Below are 23,601 nucleotides of genomic sequence, written 5' to 3'. Positions count from 1 at the left end.
ACAAACCAATGTGGAGCTATTCTGTTCAAAATTGGGAGGTGGTGTGTCGGGCCACCCAGCCCCCAGCCAGCTCCTAGGGCCACGTGATTGGAAAGTAAGCATTGAGGACTGATTGCAGCTCTGAACATTGCACACATCAGTAAGGTTCTTTCTCTCCCTCTCTCAGGGTAACAGCCTGTGGCAGTAGCCGTTATTGTGAGGGCCCTGGGTCATGTGATTCAGAAGCTAAGTGGGGTGTTCCTTGTTAATCTCACATATGAAGTGCAAATACTTAATTATGCTTCATTAAGTGCCTTCTCAAATTTGCAGAATCTTATGCATTTTTATCATAGGTAGAATACTCTTAAATCTTTATAAGTTTGCCAGTGAAATGCCTGTCTTTTCATGTGGGACACGGAAGAGGAAAGAAAAGAAGTTTCACTGTCACTGTAGCCCCTCTTTCCTTTCCTTCAACTCTCCAACTAGATGGCAGATTAGGTGGTGGCATCGTTCACTATAGTTCACTACAGGCATCACCCGTGATGCCACCGCCAAATTCAGGACAAAATAAATTAGTCTTTATTGAAAAACAAATTATTGTGTTGTTAAATAAAGACCCTCAAGCTCCTGAAACTAAGTAATAACTTGGCTGCACGTCTGTGAGGTGGGCCTGGAGCCCGGTCCATCAGAGTCCAGCGCCTGCATCTTTGGTGCTACAGCCTACACGTAATTACTTACAGTTTTAGGGGAATTCATTTCTGTAAATTTCCCATTTGCTTTATAGTCATAATCCCCGGCCCTCAAGTCAGAAATCTGACCATTTCTTGTCAGGGGTGTTGATGTTAGATTCTTGGTGTTTTCCATTGTTTTTGTTAAACAACAGCAGTGAGCCGTCTGTGCTGGAATTATCTTGAGTGGCCAGGAGGAGCATCAGATCCGTAGGAAATAATGACACTGGGGGCCTCAGGTCCAGTTCGGCATTTTTCTTTTCTGTTTACTTAGGCACTTATTAATGAAAATACGACTTTTAAGAAAGATCATTTTCATTACTGTTTTTTTTTAAAGCAAGAGAATTTGCTCCTCTCCCTAGAATCACTGACAGTGGAGAGGATGGTCCCGAAGGCCCCTGGACCTGGACCGGGACTGCGTGTTGTGAGCAGCCTCAGATCAGGCACTTCAGCATTATGTGCAAGGGAGGTAGTAGGACAGCCGCTGCTTTCACTGGATGCTGCTGTAAAAATAAGTCACACGAAGAGTAAAGGGAATTTAATACTCCCCTCTCCACTGGTGTTCACTCCACATCTTTCTCATGAACGTAGGCATGTCTGTAAACAAAGAAGAATGGTTGCTTTTCCCTTTGGTATCTTTAAGGGTGTCCCTTTCCAGTTTCTGCCTCTTCGCAGCAACAGACGTCAGTGTGTGCGCTCCTGTCTCCTTCTTTACGGTTCTTTATGGGGAAACACGACAGACGTATGGGCGATCCCCAGTTGCAGAGTGCAGTGAACGACTGGTAGGGCCACCCATGAAGCCACCACCAAATTCAAGGAACAAAATGTGCTGGGTGTCCAGGCATCACCCCCAGCGTGCTCCTCCTGGTGACGCCCCGTCCCCCCAAGATCACTGCAGTCCTCTGGTTTCCTCCGTGGTTTTCTTTATAGTGTTCTCTATAGTGTATAGAGAAGACAGGTTTGTCTCAGGTATCAGAGCGCACTGGTGATCAGAAAACCTGGGCTGACAGATTTTATGTGGAATGTGGCTGTTCCTGCTTCCACACTGGTGAGTAGATCATGTGACACTTTTGAAATGATAAGGACCACCTGGGAATGAGACCAGCCTAAGAACTGTCTGCAGTTCCAGATAGCAGCATGCAGCAAGAATTCCTTCCTTCCCTTGTAGCTGAGTGTGTGTGTGTGTGTGTGTGTGTGTGTGTCATTTCCTGCCGAGGTAGAACAGAAATGTGCAAAGAACTTGTTTTATGGGCTTCCCTGGTGGCGCAGTGGTTGAGAGTCCGCCTGCCGATGCAGGGGACATGGGTTCGTGCCCCGGTCCGGGAAGATCCCACATGCCGCGGAGCGGCTGGGCCCGTGAGCCATGGCCGCTGAGCCTGCGCGTCCGGAGCCTGTGCTCCGCAACGGGAGAGGCCACAACGGTGAGAGGCCCACGTACCTCAAAAAAAAAAAGAACTTGTTTTATAATACAAAGTTGCACTAGTTAATATTTTTATATCCTAGATCTTGAGGAAAGAATCTAGATTAGGAAAGATATTTTTTAATATTACTAGCAGATAGCCTACAAAATGTGAGGCCTTCCAAAGTTACAAATTTATCTTTTATAGTTATATAATTTAAGCAGTGGTTCAAAGAAGTAGTGCAGAAGGCTTAATTTCAGGTGTGTGTCTTTAATTTCCTTTCTTCAGTTTCTCTATCTGTTGAATAAAATTTGAAAAATATTGTCCTGAAATTCATTGAACTAGCCTTGGAAAATGTTTAGTAATTCCCCACATCTATAAGGTATTTGTGGGATATTCTTAGCAGAGAGTGGTCTCTGAGGTCAGAATGCCTGACCGACATGATGCCATCACTGTCTAATTCAGAAACAGTGTCATCACCCCCAAAAGAAACGCCTTCCCCACGAGCAGTCACTCCCCACCCTCCAGCCCCTGGCAACCACTAATCTGCACTCTGTCTCTGTGAATTTGCATATACTGAACACTTCGTATAAAGGAATCATCCTGGCTTCTTCCACTGCGCATCATGTTTTCGAGGTTCATCCATGTTGTATCGTGTGTCAGTACTTCACTCCTTTTTATGGCTGCCTGATACTCTGTTGTATGGATGTACCAGACTTATTTATCCATTCATCAGTTGATGCACATTTGGGTTGCTTCCATGTTACTTTCTGGCTGTCATGAATAGTAATACTGCTATGAACATTCACGATGCACATATGGACATAAGTCTTCGGTTCTCTTGGGTAGATAGCTAGAAGTGGGATTGCTGGGTCGATGCCAAAGTGTTTTCCAAAGTGACTGCCCCATTTTCCTGTCTCACCAGCATAATGATGTAGTTTAGTCGCTGATTATCTAACCTCCTCAGGATCTCAAGGTTGCCATGGCTCCCATCAGTTTGCTCATGATCTCCTGGGCCATCTGGTAGTGTCTGCTCTGGCAGCCAAACCTCTGAAGGAAATGCATTTCAGTATCAAGGCAAAAGTTTGTTTAGTTGATTCGAGGTTGTCTCGTGTGTGTATGAGGGTGACATAAAAGGACGTAAGGTGACACAAGCTACCTTCTGGAAGACAGTCGAGGGCACAGAGGGAGACGGAGGGAGGGAGGCAGATGGTAGAGAGTGGATCTTGAGTGGCGCACTTCCGGGCTTCATGGTCTCCGGGACCCCTTAATACTCGTCAAAATTACTGAGACCCCCAAGGAGATTTTTTAAATGTGGTTATATTGATCAATAACTACTATATTAGAAAATAAAATGGAAAAAATTAAATATTTATTAGTTCACCTAAAAATCCTAAAAATAAACCCATTAAATAATAACAAATAGAATTTTTATGAAAAATATTTTCTAAACCAAGACAACCTTAGTGAGAAGAGTAGCCTTATTTTATGTTCTCTGCAGATCTCTTTAATGTCTGGACTAACAGAAAACGATGGATTGTCATCTCTGCTCTGCATTCAGTCAGTCCTGTATTGTACATAGTGTAGCCTCTAGAAGACTCCACTGTACACTCACGAGAGAAGGGGAAATAAGGTCTCAGGACATAGTTCTGGCCTTGCGGGTCCCTTGAAAGGGTCTTACAGACCCAGGGGTCTCCAGACCCCACTTTCAGAATCCCTGGTCTGAAATATTCCATCTCCAGGTAATCTGTCTTATTAGAAAGCCATGAGTACTACATAACAGTAGGTACAGAGAAATTAGCAACTGCACGGAAAAATTTTAGGAACATTTTACAACCAATATAAATGCTTCGTTTAAAAAAAATATTCTGAGATCTCTGAGGATGAATTAACTCAGTGAACAGGTTGCGTCCCATCTTGAGGGTGACGTCACCATTGTGGTTTAAATCTTCTGCAGCAAATTCCACCCCACCCACACCCAAAAGAAAGTGATTCAGGCAGTCTTAGATTATCCGGTGAAGATTTGGGAGTAGTTAGATGAGGCAGTATCAGATGGAAAAATAACTCTAAAATAACATAGAAAACAGGCCTGGTGAGCAGGCGTGTCGGGGAACAACCTGGTGAGCTCAGGGAGAGCTCTCCGCCGGGCTTCCTCCCCATGGGCTGCAGCCGGGGACCTGCTTCCAGGTGACACTGGCCGTCGCCCTCGGTACAGGGAGGCTGCGCCAGTCTATAAAATCAGTGTGAAATATGTACATTCAGCATCCTTTCGGGTAGTGGTGAGGCCAGAGCCCCTGCTCCTTCCCCGTCTATCTCTGATGTTCCTAAAACTCCTCTTGCTGTCGTCCTCAGGCACACTCTGTTCTCGTGGCCTCTTCTTTGCGCCAGGCAGCCCTGCCGTGGCTGCCCCAGGACTAGCCCCGGTCCTCTTCCTCTTGTCAGAGCAGTCGAGAGCGTCGGGTTAAGGGTTAGAGGCTGCCTTTCTCAGCCAGAAATTCAGCAGTTGATGTGGGGTCTCGGCTTGATCGTTTTCCCTGGAGGGCAAACCTGGGCTCTCGTCCGTCCAGGAGAGACACCTGCATGTGGGCATCATTTCAGACTCTTACGCTGAATTTGTGAGACTTTTTTCGGAGATGGCCTCAAGTCGGTCTCCTCCCTTTGTGACTCATTTGTGTATTTTCTACTTAGATTTTTACAGCTTCCAGAATATCCCACAAACAACAAAATGCAGGCAACAGAATGGGTTTTCTCATTCTAAGAAATCAGTAACTTTGCTCCAGGTAAGTATCTCTATCTGTGTACTAACACTTAATAATCTTTGCAGCACTTTTTTCTCTCTTAGGGAGCTGGTAATTATTAAAACAACAAATCAGGGCTTCCCTGGTGGCACAGTGGTTGGGAGTCCGCCTGCCGGTGCGGGGGACACGGGTTCGTGCCCCGGTCCGGGAAGATCCCACATGCCGCGGAGCGGCTGGACCCATGAGCCATGGCCGCTGGGCCTGCGCATCCGGCGCCTGTGCTCCGCAGCGGGAGGGGCCGCAGCAGTGAGAGGCCCGCGTACCACAAAAAAACAACAAAATAGAAAATGTTTTTGAAGTTAACTACAGTGCTCTGTATTTGTAATTTTTTTACTTGCAAATGAGTTGGAAAATGTTGTCTTGTTTTGTTTTAATCAATACCCCAAGGCCTTTGCGCATGAACAAGGTATTCAGCCAGCCAGGCTTGTGTCCCAGCCTGTAGAAGGCATGTGTCCCAGACGGCTGGCTGTTTCTAGCTACCTCGTGCTGCTGCACCCTCCCAGAAGGCCTGCGCTGCTCCCACCCGCCTCAGCCGCTGCAGGTTTAGAAGTGGGAGCATCAGAGTCCTGCAGGGAGCACAGCGGGGCCAGGAGGTTTCAGGACTCACCTGCAGTGCAGATGAAGGCGTCCGCTCTGCGCCCCATCAGGCTCCAGGCCCCCCAGAGCGAACACCCAGCTCCAGAAGCACGGGGAGTGGGAGCCCCGAGGCCTGGCCCTGAGGAGCAGTATTCCCGCTGACCCGCCACCTCTGCTGCGGTCCCAAGTCTCAAGCAGTCCGGTTAGATTCAAAGAGTGTGGTGCGGCCAGCCTCCTCCGGCTCTCCTGGGGGGTCTCCCCAAGTGAAGATGTGCGAGAAGGCACCTCTTAACACTTGCAGCAGCTGGTCACACTCAGAGGCGGCCTTTGCCTTGGAGAGAGTGGAAGAGCTGAGCCCGCCCTAGAGGAGGCCCTGGGTCCTGGGCCACAGGGACTGTCTGGGGGAGTGTGCTCGGCTCCCTCCAGGGCACTCCAGTCACCAGCCGCGTTTGCCTTCGCAAAGGTCACTTTTCAAGTTTACCCACCTTTCCCACTAGGAAAGTTCATCTTTAGGTAATTTTTCTAAAAGTCTAAGATTTAGTGAAGGCAGCTGCAGTAAAAGCCTGTTGGCAGATAGATTATGACCTGTTTCTTGAGGAAATTAAGGTATCCGTTCTCCATTATTTGCTCACAAGGTTATATGGAAGACAAAGAGTATTTGAAATTTAGACTTTCCCAGACTTAGCAAATAGATAATAAAAGTCTGACTCTCTCTCAGTAGTATTCTACCACTTTCCGAAGTCACCAAGACGGCCAGTCCAGTTGGTAAAAGCAGGCGTTTAGCTTCAAGCAGATGTGCAGAGAATGACAAGGGGGTGTGTTTGTTTTTTCTCTGCAAGTCCACCTGGATTAGTAGTTTTTGTTGTCCTGGCCCAGCTTTTCTTTGAGTAGTTTCATCATCGGGCTGGGGGGTGGGGAGAAAGACGGAAGAAATGAGAGAAATTGGTCTGCACGTGACCTTTAAGTGTCAGCCTTTTTCTCTTCATCCAGCTTTGCCAGCGTTCTGTCGCCAGCATCACACCCTGACACTCTTCACGTGCTGTTTATCGTATTTGCTGTCCTGGATGTCCTCTCAGAGTTTTTTTTCTATATCAGTGTGTTTGAAGTTAAATGTTAGATTCTGGTAGGGTACTTTAAAAGTACTAAATAGACTAACCATCGCAATAAGGCAAGGAAAAGGAAAAAGACAGAAAGGAAGAAATAAAACTGTCTCTACTTTGGATGACATGATGGTCTATGTCGAAAATCCCAAGGAATCTACAAAAGAAAAAAAAAAATCCTAAAACTAGTAAGTCAGTTCAGCAAAGTAGCAGCATACAAGATTAACATTCACAAGTCAGTCACATTTCTATATACTGGCAATGAACCCTTGAAAACCAAAATTAAAAATACAGCATTTACAGTTGCCCAAAAAGGAGTATTTAGGTATAAATCTAACAAAACATGTCAGGACTTGTATGCTGCAAACTACAAAACACTGATTAAAGAAATCAGAGAAGATCTAAATAAATGGAAAGGTGTCAATGTGCGTGGAGTGGAAGACTCAACATTGTAAAGATGCTATAGTTCTCCCCAAAAGATGGTATAGGCTTGACGCAAAACCCATTAAAGTCTCAGCAAAAATTTTCGTAGATATATCCAGGCCTATTCTAAACTTTTTTTTTCTTTTTGAAATTTAAGGAAAAAATTTATTGAAGATCTGAAAAACAATTTCTAAAATATTGACTTTTCCAGAAAACTAGCTACACAATGCATTGTGTCTATCATGTTAAAACGTGATTAGACACAAATATAAAAACCATGAAACAAGCCACCATTCTTTGACAATCTGAGCAAAGATAAAATGCCTAAGGAACAACATGAATGACTTGCAAAGGATGGGCTCTTCACTGTAAGCACCATGAAAAAGCGGGGAGCACAAATGGATGAGTGTTTTCAGTTATACACACTGAATTGAACTTTTGGCACTAGGAATCAGAGCATTTTGTCATATAGCATTAACACATATTGTAAAAGTGCGTAGTGTCAAAGGAATAGAACCACCAGCATTCAAACGCAGCTTTGGCAGCTAAGCAGTGAAACACTCTACAGTACGTCTCTCTGTTGTCCGTCATTGAAAACACTGGTAGCAACTTTGAAATAAAAAAAGAAAAAAAAAAAGAAAAAAAGGAGCTGTAACCCCTTTTATTTTCTGTTTAAAATCAAACAGAAAACAAACATCATTTCTGTTATACACTAACGTTTCCAAAGTACGTCATTTGTACAAGAGAAGGGCTGACAAAAATGTGTTTACAGAGATCCAAACATGAGGGCGTACAAGCACCTCACACAGGTTTCCACTCGTACTCAGGAGGAGCCACTTCATAATCACCGGCACTAAACAGAGTTCTTTGCCAGGTGTTCTAGGAAATCATGAAGATAATTCAGTAATAAAGCAAGGCTCTTCTCATCCAGAGGTGTGTAGGCCAGCATTGCTCCAACACGTACAAATAATCTCAGTAGATGTGGCGCTGCATGCACCTTGGACATGGCGCATCAGGGTGATCTGCAAGGATGTCAGCATACCGCGGTCTCTCATGTTTGCAGAGCAGCTGAGTGCCCAGCATTACACTGAAGTGTTCCTTGATCCCTGCCACAACTTCATTAACAGCATACTCCTTATTTTCTGTGTTTCTTCAAGATGTCTTGTAGTTTGCAGAATCCTCTAGAATGGAATCCACATTCTTCTTGTCAGGAAGATAAAAGAGCTCTTTTTGCCAGGTAATTAAGTCCCAGTCTTCAACAAGCCATGGTTTTAGTTCTTCAGGAATCTTTACTTTAACTTCAACTCTGTTCATGAATGTTTCCTCATTTTCAACAGTAGAAGCTACTCGGGCCCTTTCCTCGCGAGGAGACTGAGGTGTCTCACTCGTACTACCACCGTCTCCATTTCCAGGTGTTTTCTGTTTGTTCTTTTTTGTTTTCACGCCAACATTTTTCTGTTGCAAACCAGAAGTCTTCCTTCCGGGGCAGCCCCTCTCATCTTGCCCTCTGCGTACTGCTTCTGATTGGCTTTGCTTGGAAATGCAAAGGAACTAGAGTAGATAAAACAGCTTTGAAAACAGGATAAAGTGGGAGGAATCACACCCAATTTCAAAACTTATGATATGGCTACAAGAAACTGCGGCATTGGTGGAGGGATGACTCTCTGATCAGTGGAGAGAACTTGGGAAGCGGCCTGTGGGATTATGGCCAAATGATTCCTGACCGAGGTGCAAACAAAGCAATTTGGTGGAGGAAGGATAGTCTTCAACTAACTGGACATATATGGGCAAAAAATTAATCTCAGCCTAAATCTCATACCTCACAATAGATCTTAGGTTTAAATATAAAACATAAAACTATAAAGAAAACCTTTGGGACTTATCGAGTAAAGAGTTCTGAGATGTGACAGCAAAAGCAGGACAAACTACAGACCGTGAGAAACATTTGCAAACCGTGTGTCGTAGACGGTATAGTGAAGGCTCAGAACTCAACAGTAAACACACACACACACACAGCAGTCCAGTTAGAAAATGGGCAAAGGACATGAAGAGACATTTCCAAAGAGGACATCCCATGGCAGATAAACACATGGAAAGGTGTTCGACGTCACTGTTCTTAAGAAAAAGCACGTCAAGACCGTGGTGAGATGTTACCATGCTCCTAAACAACTAAATGTGAAAAACTAAAGTGAACAACAGTGAGAGCACCGGGTGCCAGTGAGGATGTGAAGAAACCATCTCTCACATGTTGCAGGTGGGCGTGGAAGGTGGTGTGGCCCCCCAGGAGCAGAGTTGGCAGTTCCTTTAAAAACTGAACATACTTATCAGAGCAGCTGCACTCCTGGGCATTTATCCAGAGAAACAAATATCTGCATTCACACAAAAATCTGTACCCAAGTGTTTGTAATAGCCACAAACTGGAAACAACCCAGATGTTCCTCAAAGGTGAATGGTAAACGAGCTGTGTCACGTCCACACCATGGATAGCGCTGAGCAGTAAAAAGGGACAAGCTGATGATGCCACAGCAGCTGGATGGATCTCAGATACATTGTGCTGAATGACAAAAGCCAACTCAACATGCCATGCACCACACGACTCTGTTTATGCAAGGTTCTCAGAAGTTGTGTGGGTGTGTATGAGACTGTATGAGTGCTGGTTATTCGTTCACCGAGTCTCCAACCCCTCATGTGGGCTGGCGCTTCGGTGCCTATCCTTCAGCGAGCTGTGTGGAAAGAAGCAGGATGTTCAGGGCAGGAGCGGGTGGATGATCCCCGGAAGAGAGGCGCAGCGGGCCCCCAGCGTCCACCCAGTGTCCAGCCAGCTGCCTCTGAACCTCAACTGGCCCTGGTCGCCCAGCCCTGTCCAGTCACCCACACAAACAGCTGCTGTCAGGAGAGGGAGAGAGTGAACTTCCCTCGTGTGTCCCCCTTCGCTTACCGCTTTTGTGCTTGATTTGGACCCAGAATCTTGGTGTTGGCTGTAGGCCACGCCCTGTGGGCCACAATTCTGTTGTGTTTGGTGTGAGGGGCTGAAAGACCGTGGGAAGCTTTGAGTCTTGTTCTCCGTGATGCTGAGACCCTCATTCTCAGTTCTGAGTGTTTCGACTTTGTTAACCGCTGGATCCTAAGCACTTAAAATAGTACTTGCTCTTAGGGCTTCCCTGGTGGCGCAGTGGTTGAGAGCCCGCCTGCCGATGCAGGGGACACAGGTTTGTGCCCCGGTCCCGGAGGATCCCGCATACCGCGGAGCGGCTGGGCCTGTGAGCCATGGCCGCTGAGCCTGCGCGTCTGGAGCCTGTGCTCCACAACGGGAGAGGCCACAGCAGTGAGAGGCCCGTGTACCACAAAAAAAAAAAATAGTACTTGCTCTTAAATGTTGAGAGAAATAAGAATATGTAACGTTAATTATTAAGGCCACAAGCTTTTTAAAAAGTAAACAACATTATTATATATAAACATTGTTAAGGGACTTCCCTGGTAGTGCAGTGGTTAAGAATCTGCCTGCCAATGCAGGGGACACGCGTTCGAGCCCAGGTCCAGGAAGATCCCACGTACCGCGGAGCAACTAAGCCTGTGTGCCACAACTACTGAGCCTGCACTCTAGAGCCCGCAAGCCACAACTACTGAGCCCACGTGCCTAGAGCCCGTGCTCCGCAACAAGAGAAGCCACTGCAATGAGAAGGCCGCGCACAACGAAGAGTAGCCCCCGCTCGCTGCAACCAGAGAAAGCCACGTGCAGCAACAAAGACCCAACGATGAAGACCCAGTGCAGCCAAAAATAAAAATAAATAAATAAATAAATTGATTAAACATTGCTGAAACTTAAGGCAAAGTCTAAGAAGTCTTTATGATGTATATTCTTTTTTTTTTTTTGCAACTAAAACAGGATTTTTAAAATTGTGGTAAAATGTACATTACATAAAATTTTCCACCTTAGCTATTTTTAAGTGGCACTAAGTACCTTCACATTGTTGTGCGACCGTCACTACCATCCACCTCCAGAACTTTCTCATCTTCCCAAAGTGAAGCTGTGTCCCCAGGAAACACTAGCTCCCCAGCCCGTTAACCACTGTCTGTCTCTGTGAATTTGTTTGGTGTAGGGACCTCGTATAAGTGGACTCATACACTATTTGTCTTTTTGTGTCTGGCTATATTCTTTATTTTAGATAACTTATTGATAACTTTTTTATTCTATGAGTGACACATATCTGTTTTGCAAAATATAGGAAATACATAAACCGAAGGAAGAAAATAGACGTCACCTTTAAGTTCTACTCAGATAGCCACTAACAACATTTTTTTATCTTTTAGAGAGAGAGAGACATTATAATTTGTTGTCTGCTTTTCACTTAGCAGGGTATCATGAATATGTTTCCGTGTCCTTAAATATTTTCTGTGTAACCATTTCTCTTCCGCCTCTCTTCCGGGTATCGCCTCATAATTTTTTATAGTTTTTTTAGTTGAAGTATAGTTGATTTACAGGTTTCAGGTGTACAGCAAAATGGTTCAGTTATACATGTACAGATATGTATATATTCTTTTTCAGATTTTTTCCATTATAGTTACTACAATATACTGAGTGTAGTTTCCTGTGCTATACCATAGGTCCTTGTTGTTTATTTTATATATAGTAGTGTGTGTCTGTCAGTCCCAAACTCCTAATTTATACCTCTCCCTTTCCTTTCTGGTAACCGTAAGCTTGTTGTCTATGTCTGTGAGTCTATTTCTGTTTTGTAAATAAGTTCATTTGTATCATTTTTTTACATTCCACATATAAGTGATATCATATGATATTTGTCCTTCTGTTTGTGACTTACTTCACTTAGTATGTTGATTTCTAGGTCCATCCACGTTGCTGCAAATGGCATTATTTCGTTCTTTTTTATGGCTGAGTAGTATTCCATTGTATATGAGCACCACAGCTTCTTTATCCACTCCTCCATCGATGGACATTTAAGTTGCTTCCATGTCTTGGCTATTGTAAATTGTGCTGCGGTGAACATTGGGATGCATGTGTCTTTTCAAATTAGAGTTTTCTCCAGGTATATCAGAGGCATCATAATTTAATGAACAGTCTCCTTCCTGTTCTCGTGCAGTCAGGTTCCAAGGTCTGTCTGTCTGTGTGCCCGACTTCACCGTCCTGAATGGTGGCTCCTTGACGTTTGGCCTGGTGTCTGTGGAGCAGGTCTGCCTGTGAGCAGCTCACTGACCAGGCATCTCTTCTTTTTCCAGGATGACAGAGCTTTTCAGTTTGATTGACACCATGTGGCCTCCAGTGGCGCCTCTGAAAGCACCAGGCCACGGGCCAGCCTTCGAGGTAAGCCCAGCATTGCAGCGTCCCCCAACCCCACACCCCCCATCGCACCTGCTCTGTGGCCACCAGGCGCTGAGCCAGTGCCAGCCCACAGTGCACATCCCCAAGAAGCCCAGGTCCAGAGGGTACGAGCCGGTACAGAGATCCAGACCCACTCGCCTCGCTCACAGGCTGCGGCCTGGCTGCCTTCCACACGGTGCCGCGCGCATGCCTCCTGAGGTTACTTTACGTGACGCCTCTCGACCCCCATCGTCGAGGGCCACTGTGCACTGAGGGTCTCAGCCTCGCACCGAATAAGAAGCAGGTGGCTTCCCCGCCACCTTCCTGTCAGTAGTAGAACCAACACTTAGTCCCCAATTAGAGCAAAAACTCAGTAAACAAAACCCATGGGTATCGGTTCAGCCGCCAGCTCAGCCAGGGGTTTCCCTTTCCTTCCTCATCACATTGCTTATGGCAGCCAGTTGCTCACAGGTAGCAAAATCGAGCGATGAAAATGTGCCCCTACTCCCCGCCCTGAGCCCTGTCCAGCAGGCTGGCAGCGGCTGCTTTGGGCTTTAGTCCCCAAGCTGAGAACGGGGGCTGCCGTGCTTGTGTGGTAGCTGACTTCCTAGCACAGGCCGAGACAGTGGCTGTGTCCTGTGCTAGACCAGCAGCCTGGTGGTCAGGAATGCCATTTCTAGATTACTTCCAGGGAAGAAGTTTCTAAATGGTGTCTTCAGTGTACTCTGAAGAATAAACTTCTAAAATGAAATCTTGAATTGGTAATAAACTCAAAAGCACAGACGTTCTTATGCTTGTTTCCAGAGAGAAACAACATAACCCATCTCTTACAGAGCCTTCCAGAGAAACAGCCTGCATCTGTGAATAAAGAGGTCTTTATTAAAGAGTAGATTTATATTAATAGTGTATTTGAGTCTTTTAACAACACATTCGCCTTCATTTTAAACAGGAAAAAACTCATCTGCCTCCTCCTAGCTTCTGTTACGTCCTCACTGCTCATCCAAACCTGGGACAAATTGATGCAATTGAAGAAGACTCTATTTCGAAGCTTTACCAGCCTCCGATTCCCCACTTCTTAAGAGAAATTCTCCAGGTGGCGTCTTTGTTTGTACCCTGGTCTCAGTTACTTTGCTGTGTCCGTGAGCTTGGGGAGACATTCCTCTCTGTTTTCAATACCTTTCCAGACTGATGGCCCCTGTACCCGTTGCAGTTTCTATGCCAGAGTGATTTACCAAAGACCACAGGTAATCCATCTCTCTTTTCTCAAATCGTGTTGCATAGCTTATTAAAGGATAATCTCTCTCAGAAACTGCTGCAGTACCAAAAGAGAAAAACACTGTTGAACTTGAGCTGGGTGCACTCTGTGCTGACACGGTGGTCAGTCCATTCCTTGTGCAGGTGGGGCTGCAGCCCCTGGTGAAGCGCTGGGTGTGCAGCCGCCAGGGGGAACCCACCCGGCTCTCAGCCCGGGCATGTCGGCCCCTTTCTGACACAGGCAGGCTGTAGAAAGGAAGGAGCAGCTGAAGCCTCCTTTCCGGGGTGAAAGTAGGAGTCTCAGGATGGAGCTCAGCCATTTCTAAGGTCTCTTTCTTCCGCAGTCGAGAGGAGCCTGTGGTCGCTGGGAGACCTTAGGCAGCTCTCTGGGGCAGCACCCAAGTCAGAGGGCCGAGGCCAGGGGAGGGGTGCTCTCGGCCCACGAGTGCATGCCCTCAGTCCTGCAGGAGCCTCCACTGGACCTTAGCTCAGAGCTGGACAGCCGCGTGCCACAGCCACTCCCTGTTCGCTTGTAGGCACTCGAGAGAGAATCAGCACCTGTCCCGGAACTCGAGGGCTCTCATCTTCCTCCCTGTAACTTTCTCTAACTTCCTGTGTGTAATCACCCTCTCAACCACGTGAGCACTCTCCCCCACCCAAGTCACAGCTCCTGACCGTGCCGCCACCTCCTCCGCCCGGTCGTGTCAGCCGCCATGCCATGTGGGATCCGCAGCCTTCCTACAGGGGCCTTCCCAGCCAAACCCTTGTCCCCGTTTGCATCTACTGGATCCTAATGGCAGAGTGGCATTATGTCCTAATCACCTCCCGAAGGCCCCATCTCCCATTACCATCACGTCACATTGGAGTGTAGGACTCCAACGTATGAACTGGTGGGGCGGGGAGAGGCAGAGGAGGGGGACATAAACATTCAGTTCGTAACTATTCCTAACCCTTGGGAAGCTTGTATCTAGCAGGAAAGAAGAGTGTGTGTGCTGACGGTAAGGCAATGTGATGATATGTGAACACGTGGCATTGGGAGGAAGGGCATGGCTTCTTCCTGGTGGGTCAGAGGGCAGGCAGAGTGGAGCCAGGGACGGGCAGGTCTCCCCCCGCAAAGGAGCCCTTAAACCAGCTGCAAGGTGGGAGCTCACGGGGCTCAGCCGTGTCCTGGGGGCTGCTGACCAAGACAGACAAAGGCTATTGCATGTTTTGAAATACTTATTGAAATGATATCAGAAATTGTTAGTGTTAATAATAATCATCTAAGATTATTGCTTTTAAAAAATAATTTTGGCTCTAAGAAAAGCTTCTAAGTTAACAGCCTGACTGTGTCTTTGAATTATAGGTAAACAGTTCGCTTCTGGAGCCAAGGGAGCTGTGGCTGGTGGTGACCGACGTTACTCTGCAAACACAGGACGAGGGCTCGGGTCTCCCCAAAACCATGCCTGTGCGCGTGGCCCCCTCATGCGTGCTGGGCCAGGAAGTCCGGGACGCGCTCTCTGAGGCCACCTCCAAGAGCTTCTTCTTCAGGGATGCTCTCCGAGACCAGGGTATGCTTTCCTCTTACTGACGGCTCTGATGTGGTGACTGAGAGATGCCAGAAAATGGCTTTGTGGATTCTTGATGTCTCTGTCTTGCTCTGGAAATGCAGGCCCCATCCCGAAGTCCACTGCGGACAAGACCCCTGTGATGGCCACATGGACAGAACCAGAACCCCCTGCATGCAGTGCCGGCACAGCAGCAGGAGATGCCAGTGGTCACTCAAGGGTGGTCTGTTGGGGTCACACTTTACAGGTGCAGAAGCCACCTGAAGCCACTGCCTGGCGCATCACTTTTTAAAACAAATGAAAAGCTAGAACATTTAAACGCGTGCTTTCGTCCCTCAGTATCCACCCCTCTGCGGACACCAAGACCTGCAGGTGCTCAGGTCCCTTCTGTAAAATGGTGGTATCTGCATATGAGCTGCACACATCCTCCCATTTTTTTAAAAAAATAAATTTATTTATTTATTTTTGGCTGTGTTGGGTCTTCGTTGCTGTGCACGGGCTTTCTCTAGTTGCGGCGAGCGGGGGCTACCCTTTGTTGCCGTGCGTGGGCTTCTCATTGCGGTGGCTTCTCTTGTTGTGGAGCACGGGCTTTAGTAGTTGTGGCACATGGGCTCAGTAGTTGCTGCACACGGGCTCTAGAGTGCAGGCTCAGTAGTTGTGACCCATGGGCTTAGTTGCTCTGCAGCTTGTGGGATCTTCCCGGCCCAGGGCTCGAACCCGTGTCCCCTGCATTGGCAGGCAGATTCTTAACCACTGCGCCACCAGGGAAGCCCTCCTCCCACACTTTAAATCTTCTCCAGATCACTTACGATACCTAATACGATGTCAGTGCTGTGTAAATACTTGCCGGTGTGCAGCAAATTCAGATTTTGCTTTCTGGAACTTTTTTTCCAAATATTTTCCATCCACCGTTGTTTGAATCTGTGCTAGTTTGAATCTGCAGATGCAGAACCTGCAGATACAGAGACCTAACTGTATGCTTAGATTAGTCAGTACTTTTTTCCAGGAATCAAAATAGGGTCCTGCTTAGACTGTATATTTTTCAGTGTATGTAACTTGCATGACACAGGATTTGCCTTTAGGAATGGAATTTGAACGCAGTGTTTGTGTGCTCTTACAGCTTAGTGCACAAGGCTTTGGGCTTCCTTTCTGCACGGTGCCGTGTCTCTGGACACACGGGGGCCGCACAGTGGTGCCCTTGGCTCCCCCAGTCCCCCCAGCTCCCAGGTGGCTGGCAGAGGACACATCTCTACTGGCAGGAGAACTCGCTTGTTTCAAACCTCAGAGCTGCAATAATCTGAAGTGTCTCTGTTGGCAGGTCAGCTTGTTTGTGTTGCACGAACTGTCCTCCTGCTTCCAAAGCCCCAGCTGGGTGTGGCCTCTGGTGCCTGGGAGCTGACGAGCCCTGTGAGCCTCGATGAGCTGGATTCTGTCACTCGGGTCAACTCCATTTGCAGCGTCCAAGGTGGGTAGTCGATTTTGATGGAAGAGGTATTTGTATTTCCTTAAGTATCACACTTACCTTATATTCATTTGCTCATTTGTTCATCGAGTATTTGTTGCGTGCCTGACATTGGATGCGTGACAAAGACGCGACCAGAGACAGGACGGCAGCCTGCCGTGCTCTGAGTGCCTGTCGCCAAGACCTCACCTGTAGGAGGCACGGACAGGAGCCCTGAGCTGAGATGGCAGGGGAGGGGGGCTGGTCAGGTGCAGGGTGGGGGCAGGAGGAGAGCAGGGCTTACAAAGGCTGCTGACAGGGCAGGTGGATAAGCGCCAGAGTCTGGGAAGAGGCTGCAGGGGCATCTGGAGGGGCCGGAGGGGCTGCGGCCTCAGGTAGCACGCAGGGTGGGGGGCGAAACAGGGCAAGGAAGTAGATCTGCAGGTGGATTAGTCAGGAGGGAAACTGACAGGTAGGGTAACAAATTCAGTACAGGGGAGCGAGACGTGGACGGAGGGCAGGAATGTCTGTGAAAGCAATTTGCTGAATTAATTTCCAAAAAGTACAGAAATTCCAAAAGTAACATTGATGGCCTGTCTCTTCCACCCTTGGACCACTAGATTCCTGAACCCCACTGTGGTTTTTATGAACAGCAAAAGCTGTGATGCCACTGATGCTTGAATCCACGGTCCCTGTGTGCTTGTGAGATTGAGCACGTGTTCATTGCGTTGAGGCCCTTTGGATTTTCCCTTCTTTGCGTTTCCTTTTACCGTTAGTACCGAAACATAACTGCTACAGCCTGGTGGTCCTGAAGAAGGCAGGCTCTGTCACCTGTGTCCGGGTCCCCACTTTCTCATCTCTGCAACAGGGATAACAGGACTGACCCCAAAAAGGCCTTGCTGAGGAGTAAATGAGCTGGTGGCGAAGGCGGACATTCAGTGCTCCGGGCGGCAGGCGGCTGGCTGGGGGCTGGAGGCAGTGACGGCAGGGCTGGGGCGCCAGGGCCCTCAGGATTGCTCTGGCAGAGTTGGTCAAGGCCTTCCAGACAGGTGAGGGCACGTGGAGAACGCCGGGCAGCCGTGAGAGCTTCGTGTGCTGGCGGAGCGGGGCTGTCGTGGGCAGGCTGGCCCTGTGCTGTTCTGCCGTCCCCGGCCGTGTTAACGAGGTGGGATGGTCAGATTTTTGTCTTAAATGAAGCGATTCTTTCAGCACCACGGATGGATCGCCTGTGGTGCAAAGCGGGGGCTGGCTGTTGGCAGGAAGATGATTGCGCTGCTGTTTGGAGGAGCACGGGGGAGGCTGGCCGCGAGGCTGGAGGCCGAGAGGGCCAAACTCGAGCAGTCTCAGGCAGCCTGTCCACGGCCTGTGGTTTCCAGCCGCCCGCCAAGAGGCTCCCATCCCCTCACCTCTCTCAGAGCGGGGTCGCTCCCGGGCGCAGAGCAGGGAAGGATGAGAAAGCAGCCCCCAAGTGACAGTCCCCACCCCTCCCACTTTGGCTTTAGGAGACCACAGGCATCGCCACCACCCGAAGCACCATTTTATGAGAAAGTGCACCTGAAGAGCTGGCTTCCTGAGGAGGGTTTGGAACCCGACCCACTCTTACCTGCAGCCAGGGAGTAAGAAGCACAGCGGTGCAAGCAGAGGAGAATGTGTAGACACTTGTAGGGACAGAGAGAAGACCCGAGTTTTCTGAAGACCCTAATATTTTTTGTTTTTGTTTTTTGGGGTTTTTTTTGCGGTACGCGGGCCTCTCACTGCTGCGGCCTCTCCCGTTGCGGAGCACAGGCTCCGGACGCGCAGGCTCAGTGGCCACGGCTCACGGGCCCAGCCGCTCCGCGGCATGTGGGATCTTCCCGGACCGGGGCACGAACCCGCGTCCCCTGCATCGGCAGGCGGACTCCCAACCACTGCGCCCCCAGGGAAGCCCCTAATATTTTTAAAAAATAATGATTTATAGTGAGATTTACAGAACACAGACTTAACCATTTTGAAGGGAGAAGCTCAGTGGCAGTCCATTAACAGGGTTGCGCAACCACCTCCTAGTTTACATTTTGGCTTTTGTCATCCGAGTGGCTTTGAAAACAAAGTGGCAGTCTGGTTTTCAATCACAGTGTCATTGAGATGAAACTCACCCTTTTAAAGTGTACAGCTCGCTGTTTCTAGTGTGCTCACACAGTTGTGCAAGCACGCCCACTGACTAGCCCCAGAGAGGAACCCGTGTCTGTCCGCAGTCATGCCCTGTCCCCGCCCAGCCCCTGGCTTCTGCTTCTCTACCTTCAGTCTCATGGATACTCACGCACATGAATCCTGCACTGTGTGCGCCTTGGTTTCTGGCTGCTTTCACTCAGCAGAACATTTTCGAGGCATTTCTCAGGCTGCATTCCTTTCTGTGGCTGAATATTCCATTGTATGGGTAGACCCTGTTTTGTTTAAACATTCATCAGTTGATGCACATTTTTTTTGATACTGTGATTCATGCTGCTGTGAATATTCATGTAAGGCCTTTGGGTGGACGTGTATTTTCCGCTCTTTGGGTGTATTCCTGTTGTTTCAGATGGTGTTCATGTGGGCCATGATCATAAGTAGAGAACAGCGGCAGAACCAGGAAGAAGCTGTGCTCCCTCCAGAGAAGGTAACCCTTCCGAGGGACAGAACTGAGGCTGAGATTGGGCCCTCCCGGCGCAGACAGCATGACCACAGGGCAGTGTCGGGAAGCGTGGCCCACGGTGAGAGATCCAGTGTCCACTGTGGCCTCTCTGGAGAAGGGCAGTGTTGATGGAGGGTCTCTGGCCAGCAGCACCCGTGGAGCGACACCTGGGCAGTGGAGGGAGAGCTGGGCCAGCAAAGTCCTCCTTGTGCCCCCAGAGCAGAGCTCTGCGACAGGTCGCATCCCCTGTGCTTCACGTCCTCACCAGCATTTGGTGTTCGCAGGGCTTTAGATTTTAGATTGTCAGCCATTCTGACAGGTGTGTGATGGTGCCTCATTGCTATTTTAGTTTGCGTTTCCCTGACCACACGTGACGTGGAGCGACTTTCACGTGCTCATTTGCCATGCGTATATCTTCTGTGGTGAGGTGTCTGTGAAGCACTTTGGTCCATTTTTTATTCGGGTTGTTCATTTTCTTATTGTTGAGTTCTAAGAGTTTTTTCATATATTTTGGATAACAGCCCTTTGTCAGATAGGTCTTTTGCAAATATTTTTTCCTGTCCTTGGCTTGTCTCTTCATTTTCTTAACAGCGTCTGCAGACCAGTTTTAATTTTAATGAAGTCCAACATCAACTTGTTTTTTTCGTGAATTGTGCTTTTGGTGAATCTAAACACTTGTTGTCTGATCCAAGGTCACCCAGATTTTCTCCTGTTTTCTTCTAGGAGTTGTACAGTTTTGCATTTTACACTTAAGTCTATGATCCATTTTCAGTTAAATTTTGTGAAAGGTGTAAGGTCTTTCTGGATTCATTTTTTTCCCATGTGTTTTGTCAGTTGTTCTGTCACTGTTGAAAAGGCTGTCCTTTCTCTATTGAAATGTCAAAGATCAGTCGACTATATTTATGTGGGTCTATTTCTAGGCTCTCTATTCTGTTGCACTGACTTATTTGTTCTCTCACTGCTACAACACTGTCCTGATTACGGCAGCGCTGGTGTGTGTAGTCCTCCAGCGTGTTCTTCATTATTGTCTTGGCTATTCTAGGTCTTTGTCTCTTCCACATAAACTTTAAAATCGGTTTGTTGGGGGCTTCCCTGGTGGCGCAGTGGTTGAGAGTCTGCAGGGGACACGGGTTCGTGCCCGAGTCCGGGAGGATCCCGCATGCCGCGGAGCGGCTGGGCCCGTGAGCCATGGCCACTGAGCCTGCGCGTCCGGAGCCTGTGCTCCGCAACGGGAGAGGCCACAACAGTGAGAGGCCCACGTACCGCAAAAAAAAAACGGTTTGTTGGTATCCACAGAATAACTTGCTGGGATTTTGATTGGGATTGTGTCGAATCTGTAGAGCAACTTAGAAAAAATGTACATCTTAACACTGTTGAGTCTTCCTGTACGTAAACATGGAATATCTCACCGTTGATTTCTTTCAGCAGAGTTTTGTACTTTTCCTCATATAGATCTTGTACATATTTTGCTACACTTATACCTAAGTATTTCATTTATTTTAGCTAATGTAAATGGTGTTGTGTGTTTTTAATTTCAAATTCCCTCGTTTATTGTTAGTATATAGGAAAACAATTGACTTTTGTATTTTAACCTTGTATCCTACAACCTAGCTACAAACATGTTTGTAGTTCTAGATTTTTTTGTTGTTGATTCTTTGGGATATTCTACAGAGAAAACTGTCATCTGTGGACAGGAGAGTGTTTTTCTTCATTCCCGACCTGTATACATTTTATTTCCTTTTCTGGCCTCTGGCATAAACTGGGACTCCCAGCACCAGGTTGCATAGAAGCAGTGAGAGGGGACTTCCTTGCCCTGTTGCTCATCTTAAGGAGAAAGCGTCAACTTTCTTTCTCACCATTAGGTAATGATGTTCGCTGTAGGGGGTTTGTTTGTTGTCTTTTCTGCTAAAGATAATCTCTTTATTCCACACATCGAAGGAAAAGAACCCTGCTCTTCTCCTACTGCTCTCTTCCTTCCCCTGCAGTTGGTTCTGTGTGTTGCTAAGGTCAATACTGTCCTGTAGCTATAAAGCCTTGCACTTTGTCTACAGGTTGATCCTCAAAGATGAAAATCAATAAATGGTATTTTGGGACTTCCCTTCGTGGTTAAGACTTCGCCTTCCAGTGCAAGGGGTGTGGGTTCAATCCCTGGTTGGGGAGCTAAGATCCCGCATGCCTCACTGCCAAAAACACAAAACGTAACTCAGAAGCAATATTGTAACAAATTAAATAATGACTTTAAAAATGGTCCACATGAAAAAAATCTTTAAAAATGGTATTATGATTATATAAATACTTTTAGCTGAATGGGAAACTAGTCTACACACTCTAGTTCCTTTCTTCTATGGTTTTTTTCATGGAGTTTTATGTTGACTTTTATTTTCCTAGCACTGCCTGCCCTACACCCTAATTTTCTCCCAAATTCTCAAAAAACGGTGACAAATCTTTGGAGTCATCCTTTTCCTTTGTAATCTCCCCCCTGGAGCCTTCTGTCCCTCTGAACCAATCTTGACTAGTTGCTCTGTTGTCAGCTATTGTCCTGGGCCTCCCTTCTATTTATCGTTTAGGTTCGATTCATTCTTTCCTAAATCACATAACTTCTTTATTGGTTTATTCTGTCTGTAGGTTTTTTGTAAATTTCTTTACCAAGTTGTGGAAACCCCCTCTAGGCTACTGGGAGTTTTTATCATGAATGGGTGTTGGATTTTCTCCAGCACTTTTTCTGCATCTATTGATATGATCATATGATTTTTCTTTAGTCTGTTGATATGATAAATTACAGTAATTGATTTTTTAAATACTGAACCAGCCTTATAAACCTGTAATAAATCCCATTTGGTCATGGTATAATCCTTTTTTTATATAGTTGGATTAGATTGCTAATATCTTGTTAAGGGCTTTTGTAACTATGTTCATGAGAGATATTGGTCTGTAGTTTTCCTTTCATGTAATGTCTTTATCTAGATTTGATACTAGGTGAATGCTGTCCTCAGAGGATGAGTTAGGAAGTATTCCTTCTGCCACTATCTTCATGGAAGAAATTATAGAGTATTGGTATAATTCCTTTCTTAAACATGTGATAGAATTTATCAGTGAACCCGTCTGGGCCTGGTGCTTTCTGTTTGGAAGGTTATGCATTGTTGACTCAGTTGCTTTAATATAGGCCTACCTTGTTCTACTGAGCTTGGTAGATCCTGCATTTTTCACAAGTTGAAGTTCTGTGGCATCCCTGTGTCAAGCAAGTCTTCCAGTGCTATTTTTCAACAGCATTTTGCTCACTTTGTGTCTTGGTGTCACGTTTTGGTAATTTGTGCAATATTTCAGATTTTTTCATTATGACTACGTTTGCTGTGGCGATCTGTGGTCAGTGATGTTTGATGCTACTGTTACAAAAACATCATGACTTGCTGAAGGCTCAGATGATGGTTAGCATAGTTTAGCAATTAAGTGTTCTTTAATTAAGTGGGGTTTTTTAGACATAATGTATTTATTGCACACTTAATAGACTACAGTATAGTGTAGACATAACTTTTATATGCACTGGGAACCTCCCAGATCCATGTGACTCGCTTTATGGCAGTATCCGCTTTATTGTGGTGAGTGGTCTGGATCCGAGCCCACAGTATCTCTGAGGTGTGCCCGTAGGTCTCGGCCTATTCAGATCACTAGTTTCTTCTTGTGGGAGTTTTTGCAGATTGTGTCTTTCAGGGAATTGGTCCATTTCACTTAAGTTATTGAATTTGGGTGCATAGAGTTATTTCTGACATTCCTTTATTATCCTTTTAATTGTTCCTTTATTGTCCTTTTATTGCTGATCCACGGGATCAGTAATGATGGCCCCTCTTTCATTTCTGATATAAATAATTTGTTTCTTCTCTCTTTTATCCTTGGTTATCCTAGCTAGAAGTTTATTAGTTTTTATTGACCTTTTCAAAGAACCAACTTCTGGGTTTCTTGATTTTTTCCTACTGATTTCCTGTTTTCAGCGTCATTGATTCGGCTCTAATTTTTGTTATTGCTTTGTTCTCCCTACTTTGTGTTTTAGTTTGCTTATCTTTTTCTTGTTTCTTAAGATGAAAGCTTAGACTATCTATTTTAGATGTTTTCAAATATTTACATTTAGTGCTGTAAACTTCTCTAAGCACTGCTTTTGCTGCATCCCACAAGTTTTGATGTGTTTTTGTTTTCATTTAGTTCAAGGTATTTTTAAATTTCTCTTGAGATTTTTTCTTTGACCCACGTGTTATTTAGAAGTACATTGTTTAATCTCCAAATATTAGGGGGGTTTCCAGTTGTCTTTCTGTTATTGATTTCTGTTTAATTCCATCGTGGTTTAGGAGCATATTTAGTATGATTTTTATACCTTTAAATGTGTTAAGGTGTGTTTTGTGGCC

General features: G+C 46.5%; 1 protein-coding gene and 1 pseudogene across 10 annotated transcripts in view; one reads left to right on the top strand and one right to left on the bottom strand.

The window, feature by feature from the left end:
* The window catches only part of SPIDR (scaffold protein involved in DNA repair), a 351,974-nt gene that overhangs the window by 316,840 nt on the left and 11,533 nt on the right, over positions 1–23,601 (top strand). For 7 of the 10 annotated variants that reach the window (XM_027128161.1, XM_027128157.1, XM_027128158.1 and 4 more), the window contains exons 12-16: positions 12,237–12,321; positions 13,268–13,411; positions 13,503–13,562; positions 14,918–15,122; positions 16,438–16,584. In XM_027128161.1, coding sequence (XP_026983962.1) covers positions 12,237–12,321; positions 13,268–13,411; positions 13,503–13,562; positions 14,918–15,122; positions 16,438–16,584 — 641 coding nt within the window. Of the gene's footprint in view, positions 1–12,236; positions 12,322–13,267; positions 13,412–13,502; positions 13,563–14,917; positions 15,123–15,223; positions 15,367–16,437; positions 16,585–17,428; positions 18,324–19,114; positions 19,193–23,601 lie in introns of those variants that run through there. The other 3 variants (XM_027128167.1, XM_027128166.1, XM_027128165.1) reach the window with 3 other exon arrangements.
* LOC113631395 (mortality factor 4-like protein 1 pseudogene) lies at positions 7,638–9,554 on the bottom strand (annotated as a pseudogene).

The sequence above is a fragment of the Aethalodelphis obliquidens genome, unplaced genomic scaffold, assembly GCF_003676395.1.
Source record: "Aethalodelphis obliquidens isolate GAN/ISIS:26980383/991018 unplaced genomic scaffold, ASM367639v1 scaffold33, whole genome shotgun sequence".
NCBI lineage: Eukaryota > Metazoa > Chordata > Mammalia > Artiodactyla > Delphinidae > Aethalodelphis > Aethalodelphis obliquidens.
The sequence above is the reverse complement of the archived record's forward strand: the minus strand, read 5'-3'. Positions and strand labels throughout refer to the sequence as shown.